General features: G+C 43.9%; 1 protein-coding gene across 3 annotated transcripts in view; it reads left to right on the top strand.

The window, feature by feature from the left end:
- Positions 1-24,701, top strand: part of EXD3 (exonuclease 3'-5' domain containing 3) — a 288,098-nt gene that overhangs the window by 49,080 nt on the left and 214,317 nt on the right. For all 3 annotated transcript variants that reach the window (XM_032200283.1, XM_032200282.1, XM_032200284.1), the window contains one exon: positions 7,850-7,964. In XM_032200283.1, the coding sequence (XP_032056174.1) occupies positions 7,928-7,964 (37 nt within the window). In that variant the 5' untranslated portion in view covers positions 7,850-7,927. The remainder of the gene's footprint in view (positions 1-7,849; positions 7,965-24,701) is intronic.

The following is a 24,701-nucleotide window of genomic DNA, read 5'->3' on the forward strand; positions in this document are numbered from 1 at the left end:
ATTTAGCGTAAGTGTCTATATAGCCTGCAAAAGTGTACTTTGGTCTACCCAGTGTAAGCCAATTGGCAAGCAGGGCTTATTCTTCTGGCCTTTTCTTCATCTGAATACAAAAAAGCAAGCAGCAGAAAAATGCAGGTGAGAGTGAGGCTGAAAATCAACCTCCAAAGTCAACACCTCTCTGAAGATTAGGTTCCTATTTCTCTGCTACATTTACACAGAATATTCTCTGCTCTTAGTGTTTGTTGTTCACCTTGAAGCTTAAAGTGCAGCACAGCAGGTCAGTATGCATCACATCAGTGATTTAGCTAAGCAAAGCCCTTCTCTTCCAATATATGCTGACTGCAGAGAGTCTGGGTGCAAATATCTCAGTGTACCTGCATCTCTTTGCTTGGGATCCACATGCTGGACACATTATGGGGTCATGCTGGGTACATGACAGAGGTCTGTGTGACCACATCCTCCCTTGCCTACCTTTCCGCCAGGCTGCTGTGGCACAGAGCCCCCCTGCCAGGCGCAGCTCTCACTTCCAGGTTCTGCAGCCGCTTCTGCCCCGCTGCTCCCTGCTCCTCCTGCCCAGCCGAGGGACCTCAGGGAGTCACTGTGCTACGGGAGCCACGGGAGAGGTGTGGGGTGCGGCCCGCGGGGGAATCGTGCACCAAGAGCGTGGGACTGGGGGTCTGCACAGTTAGGTGATGTCAGAGCTTGACTGTTGTGCTTTGGTTTATAGTGTTTTTTGTTCTCCAAATTGTTGTTGGAGTTTAGGTCACCTCCCTGGGACATGCTTTTGGAAAGAAGGGAGAGGATAGGTGCTGCATGCAAGGTGGTGGAGGTCATTGGTAGGTGTGGCGGATGGGAAATATAAAGGGTTTTAAGGTAACACAGCTATGAAGAGTAGGGTGGCTTCCTTTATGTAGCGGGCTCAGTTACCAGAGCAAACCAAGAGGAGAGAGGTGCATCTGTGAGTAGTATTATGTTATGGAAACATCTGGACAAACAAATAGGAGAGAAGAAATTTGAATTCATAACATGTTCATGTAGAAAAGGAGGTGTGATTATGTTGGCAGTATATGACTTTTCCAGCTTGAAACTTCTCTGATTGCACTGGGCACTGGATGGGTCTGCACGGATGAGCAGCTCGGTAGTGGTTTGTCAGTAGAGGGTGCTAGAGACCAGAAAACAAAGTCACGCTCCTTCAGCCTCCAAAGGGAAAAGCAGGTGTGAACCACAAAACCTTGTGGTCTAGAGCCAGTATCCTCCCCTGGGACCAGGCTGTGACTAGAGAGCCACCTTGGACACTGGGGAACATGCTCACAGCCTTGCGCTGGGCTTCAGCAGTGCCTCGTGCTGTTCTGGCTGTTTGCAGGATGAGTTTTCCAAGAGACTGAATGTGATTAATGTGTAAGAACAGCACGATGATCAAGGAGAGCTTGCTCTGCAGAGTGGGACCTGATCATGTCACTGGTGAAGCAGGAGGACTTCATAAGTACTTTGGGAAGGTGGAGGCAAATAAGAAAAGGCAGAGAACAGCAGCTGTAGTCCTACACTTGAATCTGTAGACAGTATTTGCACATGGTGTTAGGCTGCGGGAGCCTCTTGGTGGGAGTGGAGGTTTGCAGGTGATGAGGCACACTGGTCTGGGAGCCCTTCAGAAGCTCAGAGCCAGCAGTAAGGTGACGGGAGAACCGTAGGCAAGTTTTTTCTCTTGATGCAATGAGCGTCTGTGGCAATTAGCTTCCAAGAAGCAAGATAGCAAACTGTCTCCGAAGTAATTCTGGAGGTGGCAGGAATACTTAAAAGAATAGTGTATTTAGTTTGTCCTCCGTAGTCGTGACTCTTTGGATTTACAAGAAAAAAAGGCAAACATTATTCTTACCAAATGCCATGATAGGCAAATGTCTGGGTGCAGATCTGCATGGGACAGGCAGGAGCCCTGCCTGGGCGTGCGAGTGCCTGGGCTCTTTCCTCTAACTCACGTGTGCTTTATGAGTCACCGTGTACCCCAAATGGGAGAGCTTTAAGGCAGAAAGCACTGAAGCATCACATTTAAAGGTCTTTCTGTTTTCAGAAGCTCAAGTCCAAGCTATGAATTTTTCTTTGATTGCCTTCCTTTGGAAAGGAGGATTCACCTCATCGCAGGAGGGTCCGTTAGATTGCTTCTGCCCACCCTGTGGTACAAACCCTCCTTGCAGCACCACTGCAAATCTATTGAAGTGCTTTATCTCTTCATTACCTTCAGCCAGACGCTGCTGGTAAACTCTGCCCTAGCTGGAAGGGACAGGGTGACCCAGCTGTTTGCAGCTGCTGCCTTTCTAATAGAGGCTCGTCCCTACCATCAGGAGTAAAGCATCCTGAAGTGAGCTGCTGGCCTGCGACACGCACTGTCAGCTATAGGCTGAAAAGGCTGGGGGGAACTTCTTGGTTTCTGATGGTGCTTCACATAGCAAGTACCAGCATGCGCCAGTTGTTTTCTTCTTGGTATGCTGTTGGTGTTGATGATATGCTGGACATGTGTGCAGGAAGACATGCTCTCTGGTGTGCAGGGCATTCTCCATGGGTTCAGTTTTTATTTATGCCTGTGGTGTCACAACAATTTGCTTATTATTGATATTACTTACTTGAACGGGAACGTCCACTAAAAATACATTTGTGCCAAACTGGTGGATTTCACCATGTTGAGGGTGACAGCTTTGATAATACAACAGACTTTGATAGACATCTGTTGATATGTTGTCAGCTGCTTTCTAGTTTTAATGTCAGAAGTAATTAGGCAAAAGGAGGTACTCTAGAATAGCATTACTCTACCGACTTCTGTTGTATTTGTTCTGTTTCGAGCCTTCAGCTGTTCCAGTGAATCTTATGGTAATAATGTCATTAAATGACTTCCTTAAATGTGCAAAAAATCAATGATCATTTTGTAAAAACTCCATAAAACTGAAGCAGAGGAAGAGCAATCTCCTTGTTGGGATGATTAGGTAACCTGGATAAACTCGGTAAGCGTAGGAGGCGCTGTTAGCTGCGCGGTCTTGTCCTGGGGGTTCCCATGGGCCACAGGATGCCCTCGTGGTGCTGTGCAAGCCACCTCTGAATGGCTCGGGAGGGAGCTCCTCAGCCCACCGTGGTGGTGGAGGGCTGAAGTTGCCCATTGCTCTGTGTACTGGAGCAGTGTTGCTTGTAGGCACTGGCCTTCTGCTACTTTTTTTTTTTTAATTCCTTTTTCTTTTTTCTTTGCTGGTTCAGTGCCTTTTTTTTCCATATCCTTATCGTAAAGAAATGAAGCGTCTGTTTCTGGGTAGTGAGAAGATCTATGTGATAAACAAATGACTGTAAAACAGGTGGAACTGCTATTTGCATTTCAGCCTGAGCTACAAGGAGACCTACTATATGTGACTTTTTTCTGCTTTGAAATAATGTAGGCTACTGAGATTGCTTGTAAACAGTGTCAGTACATAGCAATGATAATACGTGACAAACGGGTCTGAGGTGACGGAATTCTGGAGTGGAGCAGAGAGGCTTTGGCTGCTGTACCTTAGCAGTCTGTAGTTTAGTGCTGGGCAGAATGAAATATTGGGTTTGTGGCTGGCCCCAGGACTGCTGAACTGGATTTAGTAGAGGAATAAAAGCCTGAAAAAGTCAATGAAAAGACACCCATGCACTTGGATGAGGCTTGTGGAAGGGCTTCTGGGACTAGCCTTACAATACTGCTATTAGTTGTTTTCTAGAAAGGGATCTGTGATGCTGGATATCTCTGGCTGTGTGTTTTGTAACAATAAAGCAATAAAAGCCAGGTTGCAAAAATGTGAGGTAGACTTAGAAATCACAGTATGGAGGAGAATACAAATAAACATCACTTCCTTGTAGTTGTCTTCTTGTTTCTAAAGCTCTAAGTTACTCTCACTTCACATTTTCAAATCTTTCTTCCATAATCAAGCAGAATAGAAACCTACTTCTTGTTTTGGTGACACTGTTTTGTGAGGAGAGAGAAGATTTTTCTGCAGGCCCTCCACCCAGCTGCTGTGCTTTGAGGGAGGCACCAGCTGTGTCAGGGCTCGAGAAAGCCTCTCTGGTGCAGCCCCCACAGGGCATAACGCACGCACTGGGAGAGATTTGCTGCTCACTGCTGCCTGCTGGGCTCAGGGTTCAGGATTCTCCTTTACGCAGTGCTGGGGTGGCCCTGCTTGAACTGAAATCACGTAAAAGGAAGCCAGTGGCCTCCAGTTCCTCGTCTGGTGTTATCTGTGGCCTCAGCTGTTACTGAGGAAGCAGGACCATGAACTCTGCTGGTCAGGCTGCAATGCACCCCGACCCAGCATCACCTTAGGGGCAGTTACAAAGTGAGGGCAGTGCAACTCTCAGACACTTATGAGGCCTTTTGCCTCAGAGCATATATGTTATTCAGGATGACTTCTACAATCATTGGCTCATTTTCCTTAAATATGAAGCAGAAGTCTTCTGCCTGGCACTCATCCCCAAATCAAGAGCACAACAGCACCCACACCTGCTCTGGAGAAAAATCAGATGTCTCCAGTGAAGCAGTTTGGCAGCAATTTGCTGAAGCTTTTTATTTCACCTGTTCTCTGCTTATTGCCATACGGGAATACTTTGAACCAAGCAGAAGACATCCATAACAGTGACTGCCTTCTAATACGCTGTTTGTTATTCCCCATTGTAAACTGATGGCAACATCCTGCAAGGTGCAAGATGTGAAGTTGCGCTTTCCCTCAGGACACAATTGACTTAGGCCTAACTTGGGCTGACCAAAGCCACCCCCCTTCCAACACTCTTTAAACACCAAAAAAAAAAAAACAAAAAACAAAACACCCCACAAGCTTGATCCTGACTGCAAAAATAACAGACAAGGAATGAGAGGATAGCCTTTTTAATGAAGAACAAATGAACTACATTTATTACTAATTCCTAACATATTCTCATATGATGGAGAAATAAAAACAAACAACAAAAAAAAAGCCTGGAGTGATTTTTAAATAATTCAAGGTTGAAAGAAGCCTCGAAAGCATTGTGACTTTTTCTTGCTGTTCAAGAGAACAGAAGTAGTGCTTCAAAGTGTCTTCTGGCAAGAAACCATCACTTTAATAAATTATTGGATGTGTCTGTTTAGTGCTAGTGACTTGGAAAAGTGTGAAGCAATGTAGAATAAAATGGAGACAGGTATCCTGCAGCAAACAGTGTTTTCTGTTGGGGTGAGTAATGGAGAACAGTCTGGGATAGATGATGTTTCATTGGAAATCTCAGCCTTACCTTTGAGCAATGAGATTTGTCTGTGTTCAGCTGTGCACATCCAAATGCAAGGAGTCTTTTCTTAATGTACAGCCTTCAGCAGAATTGCAGAGCAGTGGGGTTGGAAGGGACCTCACAAGGTTGTCCGCTCCAGCCTGTTGCTCAGAGCAGGTTGCTCATGGCTGTGTCCAGCTGGGATGCAACCTCTGCAGCGTCTCTGGGCAGCCTGTTCCAGTCCATGGTCACCCTTACAGGAAAGAAAGTTTTTGGCTTGTTTTTGTTTTCTGAGGTTTAAACAGAATTTGCTTTATTTTATTTCATGCCTGTTGCCTCTTGTTCTGTTACTGGGCACCACCAAGAAGAGACTGGCTCTGTCAGAACTTGTTTCCATGTAGTATATGAAGATAAAACCACAGTAATTGAAGTAACCCAGAAAAGAAAGAGTAGGCAATGATTCAAAACAGCAGATTTCAAAGCAGTGTCATTCATCTTTGTTTAATACTGCTGCTTTCCCTGACAGTTTTGAATGTGTTTCTCCATGTGCTATGGGACAGCAGAGCTAATACATTCAGTTCTGGGAAATCAATGATAGAGCAAGGGATTGAAGTAGATGAACATAGACGCCTTCACCTGAGGTGGTCACCGAGTCTCTAGGCAGTCAGCAGAGAGAAGTGGGTGCTCCACAGACATCTGCTTACAGTGGTGCCCATTGCGGTGCATCCCCTGAGGTGCCCCATCCAAAGTGCCTGTGGAGGGGGGCTGTGTCTCCAGAGCCTCACTGATACACCCTGCGGTGGGTTTGAGAGGTGTGATGTGAGTCTTGGAGTTTAATGAGCAAATATAGGAGCTAGTCGTGGGGAACAGAAGCTTGGAGATGTACGTGTGGGTACGTGGTAGGATGGCTGCCCTCTGGCAAGGCTCCTCTAGGGAGAAGACTCTTCCTTCAGTGGGGCTGGTAGCTCCATCAGAGCCTTTAGGGTGCAGCCTGTTTCTTGGGGCTGTCCTGCACCCCGTGCACCAGAGGCTGAGCATGTCTTATATGGGTCTGCTCTTGTGGCAGCTCTTTGGAGTTAGCTGGGCATATCTGATGTGTTGTTTAACAGCTGTTCTAGATTGACAAATGAGAGCCCAGGACATTGTGACTGAAGGCTTGGGTTTGGTTCCCTGCCCCTCAAAAGTCCATCCTTCTGGAGTTTCTATACAATGACATTTAAAGGGGATATAAAAGAAATTTTGTCAGAGGTCTGGGATCTGCCCAGGCGCATTTGTGTCAGTTACTCTGGTGGGCTCCCTTGGGACACAACCTGAAAAGCCATTGCTTGCAAGTGGGGAAATTCTTCTCTTGTGCCCAACTGCTGAACAGAGCCAAATTCTTCAGAGTCCTGGACCATGAACTTGCCATTTCAGTGGCTTTGTGTTCTCTGGCAGATCACAGATGAATTACAACCCTTTGTTTTCTAGGAGGCTAATGGGGAAAACTGTGTTAGGTTAAAAGTATGCTCCACTGATATCTCCTCCCTGCCCCCCCCCCCCCCCCCCCCCAGTTTTATTTTGGCTGAAGACTTTAAAGAAAGAAAAGGCCCTTTGCTGTTGCAAGATGTTGAGATAATTCTGACCCCCCAAGGCCACATTTTACAGCTGCTTGCACTTAGCAGCTTAGTGTGTGATGCTACAAAAGGTGACCTTCGCAGTGCCTAGTAGAAAATATAAACCTTTGAATCTCCCTCTCAGAGTGACGTATACTAATGCTCAGTGTGGGCTAGATGTTTCTGAAGTTACGTATCATCTTCAGAAGACAAGGAGGCTATTACTCTGAGGACATCCGGATGTGCTGCTTGCTCTGTGTAATGTCCTGCTTGATGGTGCCTTCCTTATACTGCTGCTAACAACAAAAAACAATATGCTGATGTACTTTAGTCTCTTGTACAGTGACTTAAATCACTTGTTGTTATTCCTAGTACATTTGTATTTTTCTTAGCATTTGTGTTCCTCCAGCACACTCAGAGTGAGTACTCTCAAGGGGGAATTTCCTTCCTGATAAACAATTCTGCAATGTGATTCAGCAGGAAGGATGTTGTGGTTAAGGCACTGGATTGGGATTTGGGAGACATGGGTTCTGTTCCCAACTCTACCACAGTCAAGATGTGATGAGTGGAAGGGCAAGCAAACAAAGAGGAGGAGCTTTTTAGCTGTGGCAAGAACATGCTTTCACATTGACTAGTCTAGTTTGGAGGTTAGATAGGTCTGTTTTTTGGTTTAGTTAATCAAGTAAACAGTGATAAAGACTCCTGTATGTGCAACTGAAATCTGAAAGCTAACCTTGCACTACTCCAGGAATCCAGATTTAGTTTTAATTCATGTTATGACTTTCATGAGGTTTCAGATACCACTGTTTACTGTTTCTTAGTTTACTGTAATTTACCAATTCCCTGTTAAGTTCTCTGATCTCTAGGCAAAGTCCTGTGGTTTCCATGAGAAGTCATATGCTCATACAGTTTCTACACTATCTTGTATTCTTACATGCAAAAGCTACAGACCATACATACGATATTTCCTTTGTCATACGGGGTGAGGTTCCTATAGTTTGATCATAACACTGTATCTTTCTTTCCAGAAGCAAGAGCTTGGACTACCAACTCTGAGCTGTAGACTATTAAGCTCAGCATCCTAATTCGGTGCCACCTTTGGGAGGATGAATCAGGAGAGCGACTCAAATGATGAGCCTGCTGGTGAGTTTTCTGCTTGTCAAGTCATTTGCTTGTCTCTGGGTCATTTGGCATCATTCCATTTGCTTTCCATTTATTTTCCTTAGTGCTATTGGAGGAGAATGCTGAGTCACAGATCAGAAGCTCTGAATTCAATTCCACATTGCATATCATGAAAGTGACCAAATCTTTGAGGTTTCCTGGATACACAGCTAGATATCAGCATTCTTATATTTCAGGTTGAAAATTGTTGTAACAATTGTTTCTCTAACTTTCCACAAATTCAGAAGTGTCCCATCTTATTAGTATATTACACAACTCATTCAGATTTCATCCATACTTCAGTTTTCTCATGAATTGCTTCTGTAACTGCTATAAAATGTAAGACTTGGGGAAGATTCACACACATTCTGTTGTCATGTTATGTCCCACAAAGTTTCAGTGTCAGGGTCATTGCTGCAGAGATTGAATGGACATGAATTTGTTACTTACTCTGGCTCAGTTCTGCCAGGAATTTCCTCTCTTCTTCCATCCCCTTCTTTGGTTACTGGAAATCAGTATCATCTACTACTTCTGGATGTTTCTGCAAAGGAGGAGGGCCTGGGAGACACACAAGCCAGAAGCAGTGCCTGACAGACTCCCAGGCTCTTGCTCAGCTGTGTTTTTTGGATGTGTAAAGGAGCATTCTTAGTTCTGACGCAAGGGCTATTTTTTGACAGTTTTCATTGTTCCCCACTCTTTGTTAATCGATGAGGTCTTTTTGTCTGATGCCTTTTTCAGAAACAGGGGTGATGTAGGAGCTGCTGATTAATTTTTTCTTCTTTTTTTCTTTGTAATGCGTCCTTCCTTTTTTAGACTTGCTCAAGCAAACCTGTCCAGACTGTATCTGCCTGACAGGATTATTAGGATATCCTCTTACTGGGGTGGCAAAGAAAGCAGTCCTCATAGCCACCATTCTTCTGCCATTCTGTTTTACTGTCACAGCCCACATGGGTGTATGCAGCGTAGGTTGGTGAGTATGGGATTCAGAACACCTGCCTACACTGAGAATCTTGCTGTTGTCTGTGGATTTGAATCTGAGATTTCAAGAATGGAAATTTTAAGAAAATTCTTCTGTTAGCTTGGAAGAAAAAGAGATCATTTATTGTTCCTTACAGTCCTGCCTAGCTGGCTATGGGGCTGAGGAGGAAGAATCTGTACTCTGTATTACTCTGCATGCATTTTTTTTTTTTTACTGTGAGCAGATGAAGATTGCATATCAGGATGCCATGCAAATTCACAAGTCATCTACAAAAGGACTTGGAGGCAGGATCTTTGGAAAAAGGCATTCAAGGAGGCCTTCCATAACACAAATCATCCTGGGTGCTCATGAGAGAGGTGTGGATCACATGGTCAAAATACTCACAGGTTGCTCATTGCAACATTATTTTTCTTGGGCTAATAGAAATTATGCTTTGAGTTTTGGTCCACTGTCTAAGAAACAGACACTAGAATGAAGCTGTCAAGAAGGACACATTTCCAGCATACTATTACTGTGTATTTTACAGCTTCTGCTGGAGTGCTTAGGACTGGCTATTCTTGGAGTCAAGGTTCTGGGTTACACAGGTCTGATCCACTGATGATTTATATCTTGGCTGAACACAGGGATCTTCAAATTTGGATCTGTTTGTGCAACTTCTAGCACCAGCACTCTGTAGCCACCCAGTAAGTGTTCCATTGTCAATTCATTTCATTATCTAAGCCTTGCTGCACTGTAGCTATAGTTAGAGAGGAAGGATATTATAATCTTGTGAAAGATTAAAATATTTTTACTGTAATCCAGCTGGAAGGGTAGCACTTTTCTCAGGGTAGGAGACAGCCAAGGTTTTTCCCATTCTGTCCTCCCCTTGTATACAGGAAGGAAGTACTGGCAAGGGCCCCCTCAGCTTCCTGTCGACTTTGGAGCACATTTCCAGACACTACCTTCTCCACCATCCATCACCCAGCCTAGCCAAACAATCACAGCAGTGCAACAGGAAAAACACACATCTCACATAAACACTTTGGAGGCAGCATGAGTGCAAACCTCTGGAATTCATGCACAAGCCAGTCTGATCTGTAAAACTTTGACAGCAGGTTGCTGAGGATTCCCTTCCCTTCCTTTCCCTTCCCTTCCCTTCCCTTCCCTTCCCTTCCCTTCCCTTCCCTTCCCTTCCCTTCCCTTCCCTTCCCTTCCCTTCCCTTCCCTTCCCTTCCCTTCCCTTCCCTTCCCTTCCCTTCCCTTCCCTTCCCTTCCCTTCCCTTCCCTTCCCTTCCCTTCCCTTCCCTCAATTATCAAAATTCTCCTTTAGAATAAGCTTAAAAAAGAAAAAAAGGGAAAATGGTAACATGTAAAGGATCTGATGCTTGGTAAAGAAGCCACCAGGATTGTGAAGCCTTAAGCCAAGGAAGTGACTAGGCATGCTCTCTGGTTCACAGCACCCCAGGGTGATCTGTCTGGCAACAGGGGAAGGAAGTAAGTGGCATAACAGAGGCAGAGGTTTCTGTCAGGTCTTCAGGGTAGGGCAGTGACAAGGCAAAAGTGAGTCTGATGCCTTGAAAGAGGTAATAAATAAGGTGGAGGCCTCACCATTACATGAATCACCTTTACAGAATATGACTTCATGCCTCTCTCCAGGAAAGGGCTCTGGACTGAATCTTGATCTTTTTCTCATATTAAAAAAAAAGTTTAAAAGCTGCATTACAACATTTGGGTAGTATTTTCAGGCTTACCTGCTCTGTAACCTTTTTGAACCATTCCTTAAGCCATCAATTTGGTTTTCTTTTCTTCAGTATGGCTTCAGTATTCTTATCAAATTTGAGCTAGGAATTTTATTTTGATTATTAAAGTAGCAGTCTTGCCTGAAATAATTAGCTGTTAAGAGGTCTCAAGAACTCACCGGAAACAGTGAGTTCTTGAGACAGCTGTGTAATCCTGTTGAACAATTAGATGATTCAGTTATTCAATCTGTTATGAATCCTGATAACAGATTATCAGGAGTCTTAACTTGATGGAGAACCAACTTTTTTGTTTTAAATTTAGTTTTCCTTGTACATCAAGCTCGAATGATTTATGGTTAAGGTTGAACACCTAGCTTAGTCTCTGTGGGCATCCACACAGTCAGAACCCTGTCTATGTAACCATGTTCCTACTCTGCAATTTCTCGTAGTCCTTGTGGAAGTCATCCTATTATCCTTTGGTGTGAGATGCTTCAAAACTACCTCCCAGGAGGCTGCGTCCAACAGCAAGGGGACCAGATTGTAGTTGCAAATGGAAGGCGGGGCGGGGAGGCTATCAGCCATCAAAGCAATTGCACCTGCCCTCCTCGTTCTACATGGATGTTGCACCTATGGAATTGCACCCCACATTTGAGCCCCCACCTCTGCATCAGCCAAGTACATTGGCTTGTCAATTAGCATGGAGTTAGAACACCTCTAAGATTTCTCTGTTTGTGTCATTGGAGAGCTGGGGTAAAATTCATTTAAGAGTCCAGCTTAATAGTAAATTTAAAACTCACCCTAAAATTTCCTCTGTGCGTACTGACTTACGTGGCAGTTGTATTTGTAAAATCCTTCAGTGCAGTTCATACTTTCTATCATGTGAAAACCAGTCACTAACTCTTAACTGTGCTGAGACACAGAAACAGCCCCAGCTCCATTCTAGCTACCTGCAGGAGCGCCTGGGCTGCGCAGCCGGGTTCGCCTTCCTGCGACTGGTGCTTTCCCCCTTCTCTGGCTCACGCTCGTGTTGTCCTGTGTCTGGGCTTGTAACGGGTGGGGTGGGGAGTAAGCTCCTTACATGCCTTTAAATACTCTGTGGGACAGAAATTATTTCTCATTTAAGTTTTTTTTTACAGAATGTGATACTGTGAAGTCCTTGTTTAAAATCTGAAGGCATTTCTGAAATGCTAACATTTATTCTGAAGTCTACCAAAATATGGGCATGAGTAACACCGATTGAAAAGGAGGTAAAATGGACTGGGGCTGGGGAGGATGGTAAATAGCAGTAATAGCTGTGTTTTTCTAAAAACAATAACAAGCAAACAAAACCTGTCCCCATCATGGCAAAGGCTTAGAATGAGTTAATATCAGATTTCCCCCCACTTAGGGCTGGGAGTAAATGCTGTCAGACTGAAGTTGTATCAACTTTTAAAGGCAAAAAAACAAAGCTTAACAACCTAGTTTCAGGTCCTGCCTTAGACCCGAAGTCCCCAGACAGGGAAATGAGACTGTTGAATGCCACAAACTGTTTATAAAAGTATTAATCTTCCCCTTTGTGAAGGTGTTTGACTATACATGGAAAAGCATTCACATTCACAGCATGCAAAATTTCTTAATTGACCGGCAGAATGTAATTTATTGTGGGATTGCTTCTCCTGGATATCCTCTTTGCAGGGAGAAGACATCACTAATGGCCAGTGGGTGCAGTCTACTCAGTTTCTACATCACCGTTCACTTGTTTTACTCATCTAATTATTCCCTGTAACAGCAATGGGTTAAATAAAAGTGAGGTAGGGCTGATTTGTTGGCAGTGTCCCTTTAAAGTACAGGAGTGCCAATGTGAAATCAATCTGCCACATGCTAGCCAAGCAATGCAAGGAACGTGGGGTGGCAGAAACGTGACCAGATTTGCTCGAACCACCAAGCAAAAGTGCTGCTGTGTTCGGAGGAGCTGTGAGGAATGGAGGTGCTCATTTCCAGCGTCTGTGGCTGTGAGGACTGATGCTTCTCAGATGCAAGAGTGGGTGGGGATTGGCGAGCCCCTTTTGATATGCTGGTGGTTGTCAGGGCTTAAGGGAAGCAAGTCTTCAGGACCACGCAAATCTCTGAGAAGTAAAAGAAATGGGCTTGTGATGGTAAATGCTGTTTGCCCAAAGGTACAAAAAACACTGTGATGATAAAATTTAGTTCAGATTGGATATAAACTGATCAATAACAAAGAAGTTTTCTGTGAATTGCCTTCTGGTGTCTACATTCCCCTTTGCAAAAAGAATCTGGTTCTTTCTCATGTATTTAGTGAAGGCAAAGGTTCAAGTTAAATCCAACAGCCCTACATAATCTTCACAAACTCCCAGGTCCATGTTACAAACTGGTGGAAAATGTACTGCAAAATCAAACAAGCACTTGCTAGGGCTAGTGAATCAGAGGCAATTAGTTACAGGAGGTGAAATCATGATGTGTGCCATAGCCCAGGACTGTATTATTGCAGCATCATGCTTGTGCAGCATCTTGAGAGCTTATAGGGCTTTCTGCATCCTGCTTTCTCTAGCTCCATAGCCATTGATTACTGGATAAAAGTCCTTTTCTCCAGCTTGAAAGGAACCTGCAGGAGCAGAGGGGCTTGCCTGCAGTACTCAGCTGCAGATCTACTCACCCGAGGTGTCTGCCCCTAAACAAAAAGGTTTGGGAGTAGAAATCCAGCTTCTATTTGTGGGGAAGGAGGAACGGCTCTGCCACGGCAGGGATTCATTTGTGTTTTAGTGGGAACTGTGAGGCAATAGAAATGTTCTGCTCCGAGTCTAAAGCAGTGTTTGCTGTGTGTGTGATTGTGCGTTCTTTTAAATTAAACTATTTTGCAAGCACTTCCTTCCTGCATTTCTCAGAAGGAGGGAGGGGGGTGTGCAAAGAATGTTTAACTGCCTTTGACGGAGGAGGAAAACTGAAGAAAACAAGAGATGCAATCCTAACTACTGACCTTTTACTTGAGCTTGGTGATGTTTTTCAGCAGCAGAGCCTCCAGGGAGTAACAGCATCCTCCTTGCTATTGTGCTGCCTGCCCAAAAAGGGGGCTAAAGTTCAGCTTTTATGATGTTCTCACTCTGGGCTTGTGGGAAAAAGGCCACATTCCCTTTCTTAGGTCATACGAGTGCAAGAGATGACAGAGTCTACAGTCTAACCCCAGGACATGAGGCCGGCGCAGAATGAGACTGGGATAGGCAGCTTGGTAAAAATGCAGTCAGCTTTTTCTCCTTACGAGACTCACAGCAGGTGGGAGGGTAATTTACATTGTTAAATTAAAAAGCACTGATTTATTTTATGTTGGTGTGTTATTGTTTCATAAAAACACATGAGTTGCTATTACTCATGGTGGACTCTTGCACTTTATTGTTAAATACTCCTTTTCCAATTTGGTCAACAGTTACTGGAAATGAATGGTTGCCTCTTGTTTTTGCCTTAGTGGGTAACTAAGCATAAAATAAACCCCCAGTCTCGTTCCTGACACGCTGCTGTTTTTTAGGGAACCCTCCACAATTTTGAGGACTGAGATTACTGCAGTTGGTGCTCTCAGATAGCCTGTTTGTCCATCAGACTGTTTATTCCCTTTGCACTGTAGAAGGGGTTAGGGGCCACAGAGCCATCAGGCACTTCACTTCCTAGTTCAGGTCTGGCTCCTCATCCCCTCTTCTTTTGGTCAGCGTCATGGTAGGCTGGCTATTGCCTATTTTGTTACAGCTTCTAGCATTTCTGTCGAAGTTTCCTTCAGCCTCATTGCAGTTTTGTTCAGTGCATATTGACTTGGAGTTTCTAAATGGCGTGATCCTGCCTTGCCTCCCAAAGAGTGGAGCAGAATTTGGGGGCAGAGGAGGCTGTTCTCCCTCTCTCCTTATCTACCTTAAGGACAGAGGTACTGTTTACGATTGTTTTAAAGTTGCTTTAAAACATAATGTTTACAAAATAAACCTGGATGATCCTGACCTCCATGTGTTTGCTTCTTTCAACAGTGCTTGCAACTCCTGCTGTAGATGAGGGCACTGCAGCATCTTAGCCTGATTGTGTTGTGCTGCAGCAGATTGAAAGATCTGTGGCTGATGTGGATGAGTTAACTGGACTTTGAGCCATGTCTTTTGCATGGTGGAGAATGTAAACCTCAACATAGTATCTACCCACCCTGCAATTCATAGAAGAATATGTATCACTATCTATTGCGTCTACCTATTATCTAAGTAATAAGGCATCTCTGTGTATGTCATAGGGAAAGGCGCATGTTGTGACTGAACAGAGCAAATGGAAATGTTGAGTGATGCAGCAGCGTAAGTCCAACTAAAAGCTGAAGGTTTTGCTCCCTGCCCCTCTCCCTCATGCCCTTGTCCCCAGCCCTGGGTCCATGAGTCATCCTCTTTGCTCCAACAGTGTTGCCTTGAACCCTTTGCTGAGTTGCCTCACTTCACTGGCCCCACAAAAAGTGCCCTGCGTTTTGACCGAGTTAGCTTTCTGCCAGCAGTGTGGGTGGGGCTGGCTCCTGAAAGGTCTGCCGAGGGCTGGGCCATGCGAAGTGGCACGGCGAGGGGCTCTCTGCTAAAAGCAGAGAAAAAGAGGGGAGGGCCCAGGTTGGTTTGTGTACCCACACTCGCAGCATGAGTAGATATATAATGAGGAGTCACTTTTGCTTTTGAATGACTTCTGCTGGCACAAGTAAAATGTCTTGGCACCAGTGAAGTGGTGAAGTATAGATAGATACTCATTCAAAATACTTGCAATATGTGCATATGCCAAAGTACACTGTCAGTGGCTTTTAGATGTCCCCCCGAGTCATGCTTTCACCCTCCTAGTGTCACACATGTGACATGGCAGAGCAGCTCGACAGACCTTGTGATTATCTTTTCACATTCAGCCTTGTCTTCTACAGCATTCTTCCAGTGGCTCTCTCCTTTCTTGAACCTTGAATTTGGTAAATACAAGTGCCTTGTTGCTTGAGGTATGCAGGCAGTGTTTGTGTTTTTGGAGGTAAGAAAAGAGTATGCTTATAAAAGAAATTGGAAGTTGCTTAACATTAACCTGTTTTGTGGGCTTGCAAGTATTAATTTTCACATATGAAACAAAGCACCTGTAGCAGGATGACATTCAGTTCGGTCTTGGCATGGTGCTGGGTGTCTGTACTCGCCCAACTGCCCGCTTCCCAGCAGCAGCCACCCAGTGAGCAGCTTCAGCAGCTGGGAAGAGCTGCCATCTCTACTGAGTTCAGGGAGCAATGCCATTTTTTTCAGAATCAGAGCTCTTGGCTCTATGGATCATTTATTTAACCTTATTATTTAACCTTACTTTAATTTGGCATAATTTAAGGAAGTTTCTCTTTTCATTTTCTTCTGTGTGCTCTTTGTATTTATCTACCCAGGCATTGGGAGGGAGAAGATTTTTTCTGGGGTTGTTTTTTTTTTTTATTGGGAATAAGAAATGAAGATTTATCATCAGTTTTCACTCTTCAGGATTCTACCTCAGAAAAATCTTCTGTAAAGAAATTTTCAGCTTCTATTGCAAGAAGTATGTAGCAAGCTATCAGTAATTCAACATAACAAAAGTTCATGCAGTTCAGAGCTTTCATGTTTGCAGTGGAGCTTTTCTTGGGATTTTTAAAATGTCCTAGACATTTTAAACAATTAAAAGAATTTCTCAGCAAGGAGAGTGCAAGCTGGTGACTCTCCAGCAGATGTAATCACTCAAGGAAAACTTCGTTTGGCTTGGCTGGGTCCTGCCTTCGTTCCATGCTTTTATCCAGCCGCCTGTCTTTGTCTCTCAGTCTTTTACAGTGTCTCTCTGTACGTCTTTGTCCGTCTTTCCTTCTTTCTGTCTGCCCCACATTCTCTTGCAGGCTGAATGGGACAATGTTAACCTGGCTCCTTCCAAGACAAACAGCAAATCAGATTGAAAGAGGGGGGCCTTTGGCTGTCAGGATCCTTTGCGGTCACTCACTTCCTAGAATTAAAGGCTGGGAGTTGATCTGTAAGCCAGCCAAGCCAGAGACAATGCTTGGGTTTCCATTTTGTTCCTTTGATACTGACTTAAATATGTGCACCAAATCCAAAAACAAAATTTACATAAAAGTAAGTAGAAATCCACTTTCTTACACAGAGATGTTCTGCCCTGCATTGTCTGAGATGGATTTGCATCTCACAGGTAGTAAAACTCGTTTTTTCTTGAAGGACTTTGGAAGTCATGTCTGCTCTTAGGGAACTGATTTGTCATTGGATTCCTGACTGTGGTGGTTTTTTTTAATTATTATTATTATTTTTATTTTATTCATTTATTTATTTATTTATTGGTAGCTGTGAGAAGATGGGTCTGGTGCAGCCGAATCCTGGTGGGCAAGAGGAGACAGCATGGGTGCTTAGCAGCTCCAGGCACAGCTGGGGGACGTTGAGTCCCTGTGGCCCCTGCCTCCAAGGTCCTTGCCTTCAGAGGGGGACTTTTCCAGAGCTGCCAATACCAGGCTAGAATAAGTATGTAAGAAATGATTGTATAAACAGGTAGATCCATACTGATGCAAAAATGAGGGAGATCAGACTTGGCACCTGCTGTGGTTTCTTTGGTGGTTCTTTTGGGAGACTTTGGGCAAACTGCTTCACTTCTCAGTGCCTCTCTGTCCCTGTGTGCAGAGGAAATGTGACACCTACCTGCCATACATGTATAAACTGTAGTGCATTGCCTTTTTAACAAATGCCTGCTCAATGTTGAAAAGGAAAAATACAGAGGATTGTTGTCTCCCAAGCAATACACGTTACTGGCAGGTCATTACAATAGTGCTTCACTGAACACTGCTGCTTTGCAGTGTGTCTTGGTAGCATTGCAAGACAGTGTTCAAGTGTTCAAATTAAACACTGTAAAAGGATTGCATTTGGGAGATGAGCACTTGACTTTGTGCAAGCCTGATAGGGAGGTTTCAAACACCTTTATTTAAAATGTTTTATTAAAAAAAAAAAAAAAAAAAAAAAGTGGTGGAAGAGTGCTACTTAGAAAATATTTTAGGTAACTGCAGCTCACAAACTCATGAAGAGTGTGCTAGGTTGTTCAGGTAGCTTTGTATAGAGCTTGGGGATGTTTCTGCATTGCCAAGGAAGCCAGTACAGACTTCCCAATGCATCTGCTTTAGTGATCTCAGGAGTCCAAAACCAGTGTGTTTGCTCCTGGATCAGCTGCAAGCCGTTATGGCTCATAAATTGTTGCATCTCCTGGATGGAATATGCTCTACAGAGCACAAAGAATTATTGAAGGTAAGTATTGCAATCAGTCACATCTCTCACACTGTGAGATCCCTTTTCGGGATCGAGTTGTTGTGACTGTGCATGGGTACTTTGATGTTTTAATCCCTAGCAACCGCATTGTGCTCTCCTTGGAGAGCTGTCCCAGTGCACCTCCTCACTGCTCACTATTACCGAGTCCATGCATTTATTATCCTTCGCTTCAGTATGTGATTGTAGTCATTTTTCAGTTTAAGATTTTTTACACTCTACTACATCATCGTTATTCTAACCATATGCTCAAATAGTTCTGTGGTGGTCTAGCTATTATAAGGCAAGTTACTGTTAATACCAGGTCTTCAGTGTCTTCAGATATTTTATTTTAAATTGAATATACATTTGAAATAGGCAAAGCTATGAAGAAATAAATATGTGAAAGATTGTTGAACTGTTTCAAAGTTAACAGCTGATTCTTGGATACCCCAGACCAAAACATTTGGCATTATAAATTTTGCTCTGAGGCTGAAGACTGAGGAGACTTTAACTCCAGTCCACAGTAGGAATGAACCCTTAGGAAGTCATGAACTCTTTGCCTGCCCATGGGGAGTTTTTCTCTTTTCCCAGTTGAACAGGAGTGATGTATTAAAGCAAATGTGAGCTGACTCTGTGTCACCCTGTCGTATTGCTCAAACTTGTTTCATTTTTATTAACATGCTCTGGAGCTGGAGGTTTTTAGCCAAGTGTGTTGCTCATGCATGCAGGTGACAAGAACGTGAGTGTAAAGACCAGCTCCTTTCCCCTGCTTCAAAACCTTCAGTGGGACAATGTTGTGCTTTTTGGACACAAGCTGGTTTAATGCTTTAAACTGCATCATTTTTTGGCTGAACCAGCTTGTCGTAAGTACTGGGCAGCAGTCGTTGCAGCACTATACTCTGCTGTGTGACTCTGACATGTTTCAAGTTTCCTAATTGATTAGTAATCATTTTAGTAAGGAGTGATAAGGCTCCCTCTCGGGCACTGATGGACTTTTAAAATGTTTAAAGTAGCTACGATGATTACTTAGATGGATTGAAAACCTGCGGGCCTGAGAAATGCCTGTGAAATGGTGACCAGTGCCACAAACTGCTTTATAATCCTTTCTGGCTTCCTTGTGTAGCAGTAGTGCCATTGCAGCACCCCGATTCACTGTACCTCTAGCCATCAGCAGTGCTTGAAATGAATACAGATTTTTGGAGGCTGCAGGACATTGCAGACTAAGCTGTTCTTCAGTTTTGATTCAGCAGTGTAACTCAGTATCTCACACTAAAAAGACTTTCCATTGGTATGCATGGCTCATATAACAGCTCCTCCACTGTTTCCTGCGGGTTAGGAGGGAAAGGATCTTTCCATGCATAATTTAATCACATTCAGCAGTTCAGCATTTGGATTTTTTTCCATAGAAAATCTATAACATCTTGTTAGTTAAGTCTTATACTTTTAGAAATGTTAGTGTGTGTGCTTATCTTGTTCATTCAGATAAACACCTCTCAGCATCCTGTTTTTCTTATGTCATACGAACAGGAAGAGAACGATTGTTTGAGATGTGCGTCAGTCATAATTGTAACCAGGCAGTCACGTTACCCTCCCCATTTACCATAGAAACCAGCAAATCTCTTCAAACATGCTGGTGGTAGCTGTTAGGTATCCTTTCTCTTCTACTTAACCTCCCAAGAGCTGTAACTTTGCAAGTCCTGTATAGTGGGACCTCTCAATGGTTTAATTTTATTTTTTATCTAAGAGAGTACACCTATAAATTTTGCAAATCAATACCCATCACTACTTTTATCTTAAGTAACTGTGATGTCTGTTGTTCTGTCTTGTGCCTATTGTTAAACACACTGCAAACTCCAGGCAGTGGTACTGCCTGAAGTACTAGGCAAGTCTGAAGTACTGGCCAAGCTTTTGCCTGAGTGTATGTAACTTCTAGAAAAGCATTTGAGTCAGCCAGATTTTTGAAAGGCGTTTGGCTATTTTGCAGTCACTTAAAGGTGGCCTGGAGAGCTTTGCGCGTGTAGGGAACACATCCTGCATCTGGAGAACCTTTCAGAGGAGCTAGTAGTGTTGCTGGCACCTCGGGGTGGGATTTTTGAAAGCAGCAAAGGGAACAAAGATGCATTTGAGAAACATGTTTTTTGTGAAGGGGCTTGCTTTCTCTGGCAGTAGTGCCAGTACTGGAGATGTAGTTTTAACCTAACACCGTGAGATGTAATTAGTTAGAAGAAGTACTTTCACCATTATTTTCTTCAAAATAAGCAACACAGTTATTGCACTCTGCACATGGAGTGCATGTTTCAGCCTAGGCAGATGGGTTTTCTCCAATTTAAATTTAATTACATTACATATAATATTTCTTTACAAGAAATATTTTTAGAATCGTAGAATCACAGAAGAGTTTGGGTTGGAACAGACCCTAAAGCCCATCCAGGTCCAACAGCTGCCATGGGCAGGGACTCCTGCCCCCAGCCCCATGCAGCCTGGCCTTGGGCACTGCCAAGGATGGGGCACCCACAGCTCCTCTGGGCAGCCTGGGACAGGGCTACACCACCCTCACTGTGAAGAATTTCTTCCTCATATTGCATCTAAACCTGCTCTCTTTTAGTTTAAAGCCATTGCTCCTTGTCCTATCACTACACTACCTAATAATGAGTCTCTCCCTATTCTAGTCTGATCTGTCACAATTAGAAGAAAGCTACTTTCTCAAATTATTGTGTAAAGTGAACCACTTTGGTTCGATGCACTGTCCCACAAGAGCACGGATCACAGTTGCCCACATCTGTCCTAGGCGGTTGCTACCCACTGCCTGTCCCCGCATACGGACAGAGATCCACAGTGTGTGGAGCTGGTGGCACCGCCTGAGCATTCACGTGGGGGACCACAGCCCAAGGCAGAGAGGAGGGCACTGCTGGCCTGGAGGTGCTGGCATCAGAGGGATGGCAGCTGTCAGGTCCGAGGGGAAAGCAGGTTTGGGGTGGCAGCAGCGCCGTCTGGGTGCAGCGTGGTGCAGGCCGCGAGTGGCAGCGCCTGAGGCGAGGCGTAGAAGGGGCTGGCAGGGTGGGCATCCTCCAGCTGCGCTCCCAGCGTGTGGGCTAGAGATGTGGAAGTCGGTGAGGGAAGGGGCGCAGCATGCAAGTCTCACACATCTGCATTTTCAGAAATAGATAAAATCTGGAGAGCCATTTGTTTCAGTTTTCTGTACCTTTTTTCTCCCAGCAGAGGAAGGCTAGAAATATCATAATCTCCTACACTATTATCTGCTGCACGTTTAAGTTTTCTTTTGTTTTTTAACTAATGCGAAAGGTTCCTACAGATTGTATGATGTGTGTTGGTTAGAGCAGATGAAGAGGAACTGTCATGCAGATAGTGGAAAGTTGTGAAACTCAAAGTAGAAAGTAATAAATGGCAAAATGTAACATGTTCTTAAATTTCATAGCCTTGTTTTGATTGTCAGACCTCCTTTGATTCTGCCTTTGTCGACCATTAGACAATAAAAGTTGCATTTTTTTCCTTTGTTCCTAAAGTAGGTTTCAGTTTTAATTCCAAGGTGCTAGTCTTGTCTGCAATACCCACCATTAATTGGTGTTTTAGCTAAGCTGACAGCTTTAGTTCTGCTAAACTGTGCATGCTGAGGAGATAACCTGCCTCCAGAAAGAGAAGGTGGTGGTGCTGTCATCTTGGCCTTTTCCCTCTTGCCTACCTGTAGGTAACTTGTCAGTGTATTAGGATCTACAGAAGCAGTGTTATAAAAAGTAATGTTCCCAACTAAGTGGTCAAGAGTGGTGTTCCCCAGGGGTTGGTGTTGGGGTCCATCCTATTTAATATCTTTATTGATGATTTGGACAAGTGAATTGAGTGCACCCTCAGTAAGTTTGCAGATGACACCAGGTTGGGGAAGTACCGATCTGCCGGAGGGTAGAGACTCCCTGCAGAGGGACCTGGACAGGATGAGTCAATGGGCAGAGGCCAATGGGATGAGGTTGAACATGGCTATGTGCCGGGTCCTGCACTTTGGCCACAACAACGCCATGCAGTGCTACAGGCTTGGGAAGAGTAGCTGGAAACCTGTGCAGAGGAAAAGGATTGGGGGTGTTTGTTGGTCGACACTCACCTGCCTAAACATGAGCCAGCAGAGTGCCCAGGTGGCCAAGAAGGCCACAACAGCATCCTGGCTTGTATCAGGAATAGTGTAGCCAGCAGGGTCAGGGAGGTGGTCGTCCCCTTGTATTCTGCTCTGGTGAGGCTGCACCTCGAGTGCTGTGTTCAGCTTTGGGCCCCTCACTACAAGAAGGACATCAAGGCCCTGGAGCGTGTCCAGAGAAGGGCTACGAGGCTGGTGAGCACAAGTCCTGTGAGGAGTGGATGAGGGAACTGGGGGTGTTCGGTCTGGAGAAGAGGAGGCTCAGGGAAGACCTTATTGCTCTCTGCAACTACCTGAAAGGAAGGGGGTTGGCCTCTTCTCACAGGTAACTAGTGATAGGACTAGAGGGAATGGCCTCAAGTTGTGCCAGGGGAGGTTCAGGTTGGAGATTAGGAGACATTTCTTCTCAGAAAGAGCAGTCAGGCATTGGAACGGGCTGCCCTGGGAAGTGGTGCTGTCACCATCCCTGGGGGTGTTTAAGGAAAGGTTGGACCTGGTGCTGAGGGACATGGCTTAGTGGGTGACATTGGTAGTAGGGATTGGACCAGATGATCTTGGAGGGCTTTTCCAACCTTTATGATTCTACAAAACTGCATATTAAGAATGTGAGAAAGAAATCTCTATTCATGATGTGCCATCCTGCTTTTCCTACATGTAGCTTGGCAGTATCTGCCTCTCATAAGCAGAACTTGTCAGTGTTTTTCAGCAGCATTCTGTAGGAGTTTCCAGCATGTTTCCCCATCCCAGGTGAGCTGCAACCTTATGCTCATGTGAGAAGTCTCGGTTGCACCTTTTTCTTGCTTCACTTAATAAGCTGAACTCCTCACAACTGTACAAAATAGAACAAAAAGAGTTTCCATCCCCACACCTATGTGAAACAAGATCTGAAGTGTCTTCTTGATATTTTGTTAAAGCATTTAATAGTACAACTTTATAGAAAGCTAAATAACCTGAATTTAGGCAAAATTCTTTACTTAAGAAGAAATCAAGCATGAAGTAAAACATGGATTAAAAAATTAGTATGTGGTCCCAGCTCAGTGAAATGCTTCCTTAATTGACGTATATGGAGATGTTTATGTCAGCTCTGTTGCTTGAGAATTTCATCCCCAGAGCTTTTCCTTCATAGATGTTTAGGTTTAAAGCTTTGGCTGAAATACATTGATGCCACTTGATTGGGATGTGTTAAAATACATCGACTTTTTCAGCTGAAGGACTGAAGCTTTGCATTGGGGTACTGGAAGTGGACCAGGTGTTTCTAGCTATGCATTTTAACACAGTCTTAAACGCACAGTCTAAATACTTCCCTAACATTAGCTCTCAGCAAGCAAAAGTGTCTATTTTACCTTCTATTTTTAAAAACAATTTAATTCTTGTTGGAATACTTTTAGAGCAAAGCTTCCTTGAAACTGATTTCTTATCTTCAGTTATCTAAATGGTCTCAGCTATTAACAAAACAACAACAATAAAGTGAGTTTCTGTTTTACTGGAAGGGTTATTTTGACATGCTTCTGAAATGCTGGTGTAAGAGCTGAAGTATTCTTCAAGCTCACGTTGGCTTTTTCAGCTATAACATACAGGTTTCTGTTTTTTTTTCCAGCCAAAGTTGAAAACAAATTCTTTGATGGATATTAAACACCTGAATCATCTTTACCAGTTTATCAGTGAGTCATTGAGTTGTGCTGGTTTTCCCAGGAAAAGCCTGGATACAAAAGATTGGAAGCAGGCAGTCTGTGGTACATTGATTCATCATCCCGTGTCCATGGGAAGTGTCTCTGCCAGACTCATTTGTCTTTACCTAAACTTCTTGCAACCATAGAGTTTCATTATGGCAGCATCTTCTTGTGTAATCTCAAAGATGGCCTGATATATTTGAGGTGAGTGTTTTATTATTTTTGAAAGCACGGCTTTTTAGGTGGCTCACTTGTGTTACGTGGCCCCATGAGTCAGTGTGTAATTCACCATTCAGTTCTCTAAGGGCAAAAGGAGAAGGTGAACTGCAGGCTTCAGGTGTTTATTCACTCTCCTGTACCAGAAAAAGAGTGTCTGTCAATAATAATTAAAAACAATTAGGAGTGTCCTCATTAGTGTTAACCTTAGCAACTAATAATTGCTGCCCATTCCTCTTTCTTGGAAGAAAGGATGTTAGTATTTTAAAAAGGAAGCTGGATGGCTTTGAAACATGTATTAGGACTTTTTAGCATTAACTGTTGGGTTTCGTGCTTTTTGTGTGTGTGTGTGTGTGTGTGTGTGTGTGTGTGTCTGTGTGTGTGTGTGTGTGTGTGTGTGTGTGTCTGTGTGTGTGTAAACCTCTTTAGGAGAGACAGTTAAAGGCTTTTATTTTTTTTTCAGTTTAGAACTTGGGGATTTCCAGAGATGTCTGAAGAACAAAAAAATGCTATCTTTTTAGCTTTACTTTTCATCTGATGCTCCTTCTCCAAATTGCAGTTCGATCTTCTAGACCTGCTGAGGCTGCTGTTCTGACAGTCACTGAGTAGCCAAAAAATGAGGACGTGTAATAACACCCCCCCACACACATGTTTATCCTGGATAGTATTAGTTTTCTTCATCTTTGCAGGATTTGTAAGCTTAAAAGAAGAAATTGCTGGCTTTCCAGAA

This window comes from Aythya fuligula, chromosome 19 (genome assembly GCF_009819795.1).
Source record: "Aythya fuligula isolate bAytFul2 chromosome 19, bAytFul2.pri, whole genome shotgun sequence".
NCBI classification, from domain to species: domain Eukaryota; kingdom Metazoa; phylum Chordata; class Aves; order Anseriformes; family Anatidae; genus Aythya; species Aythya fuligula.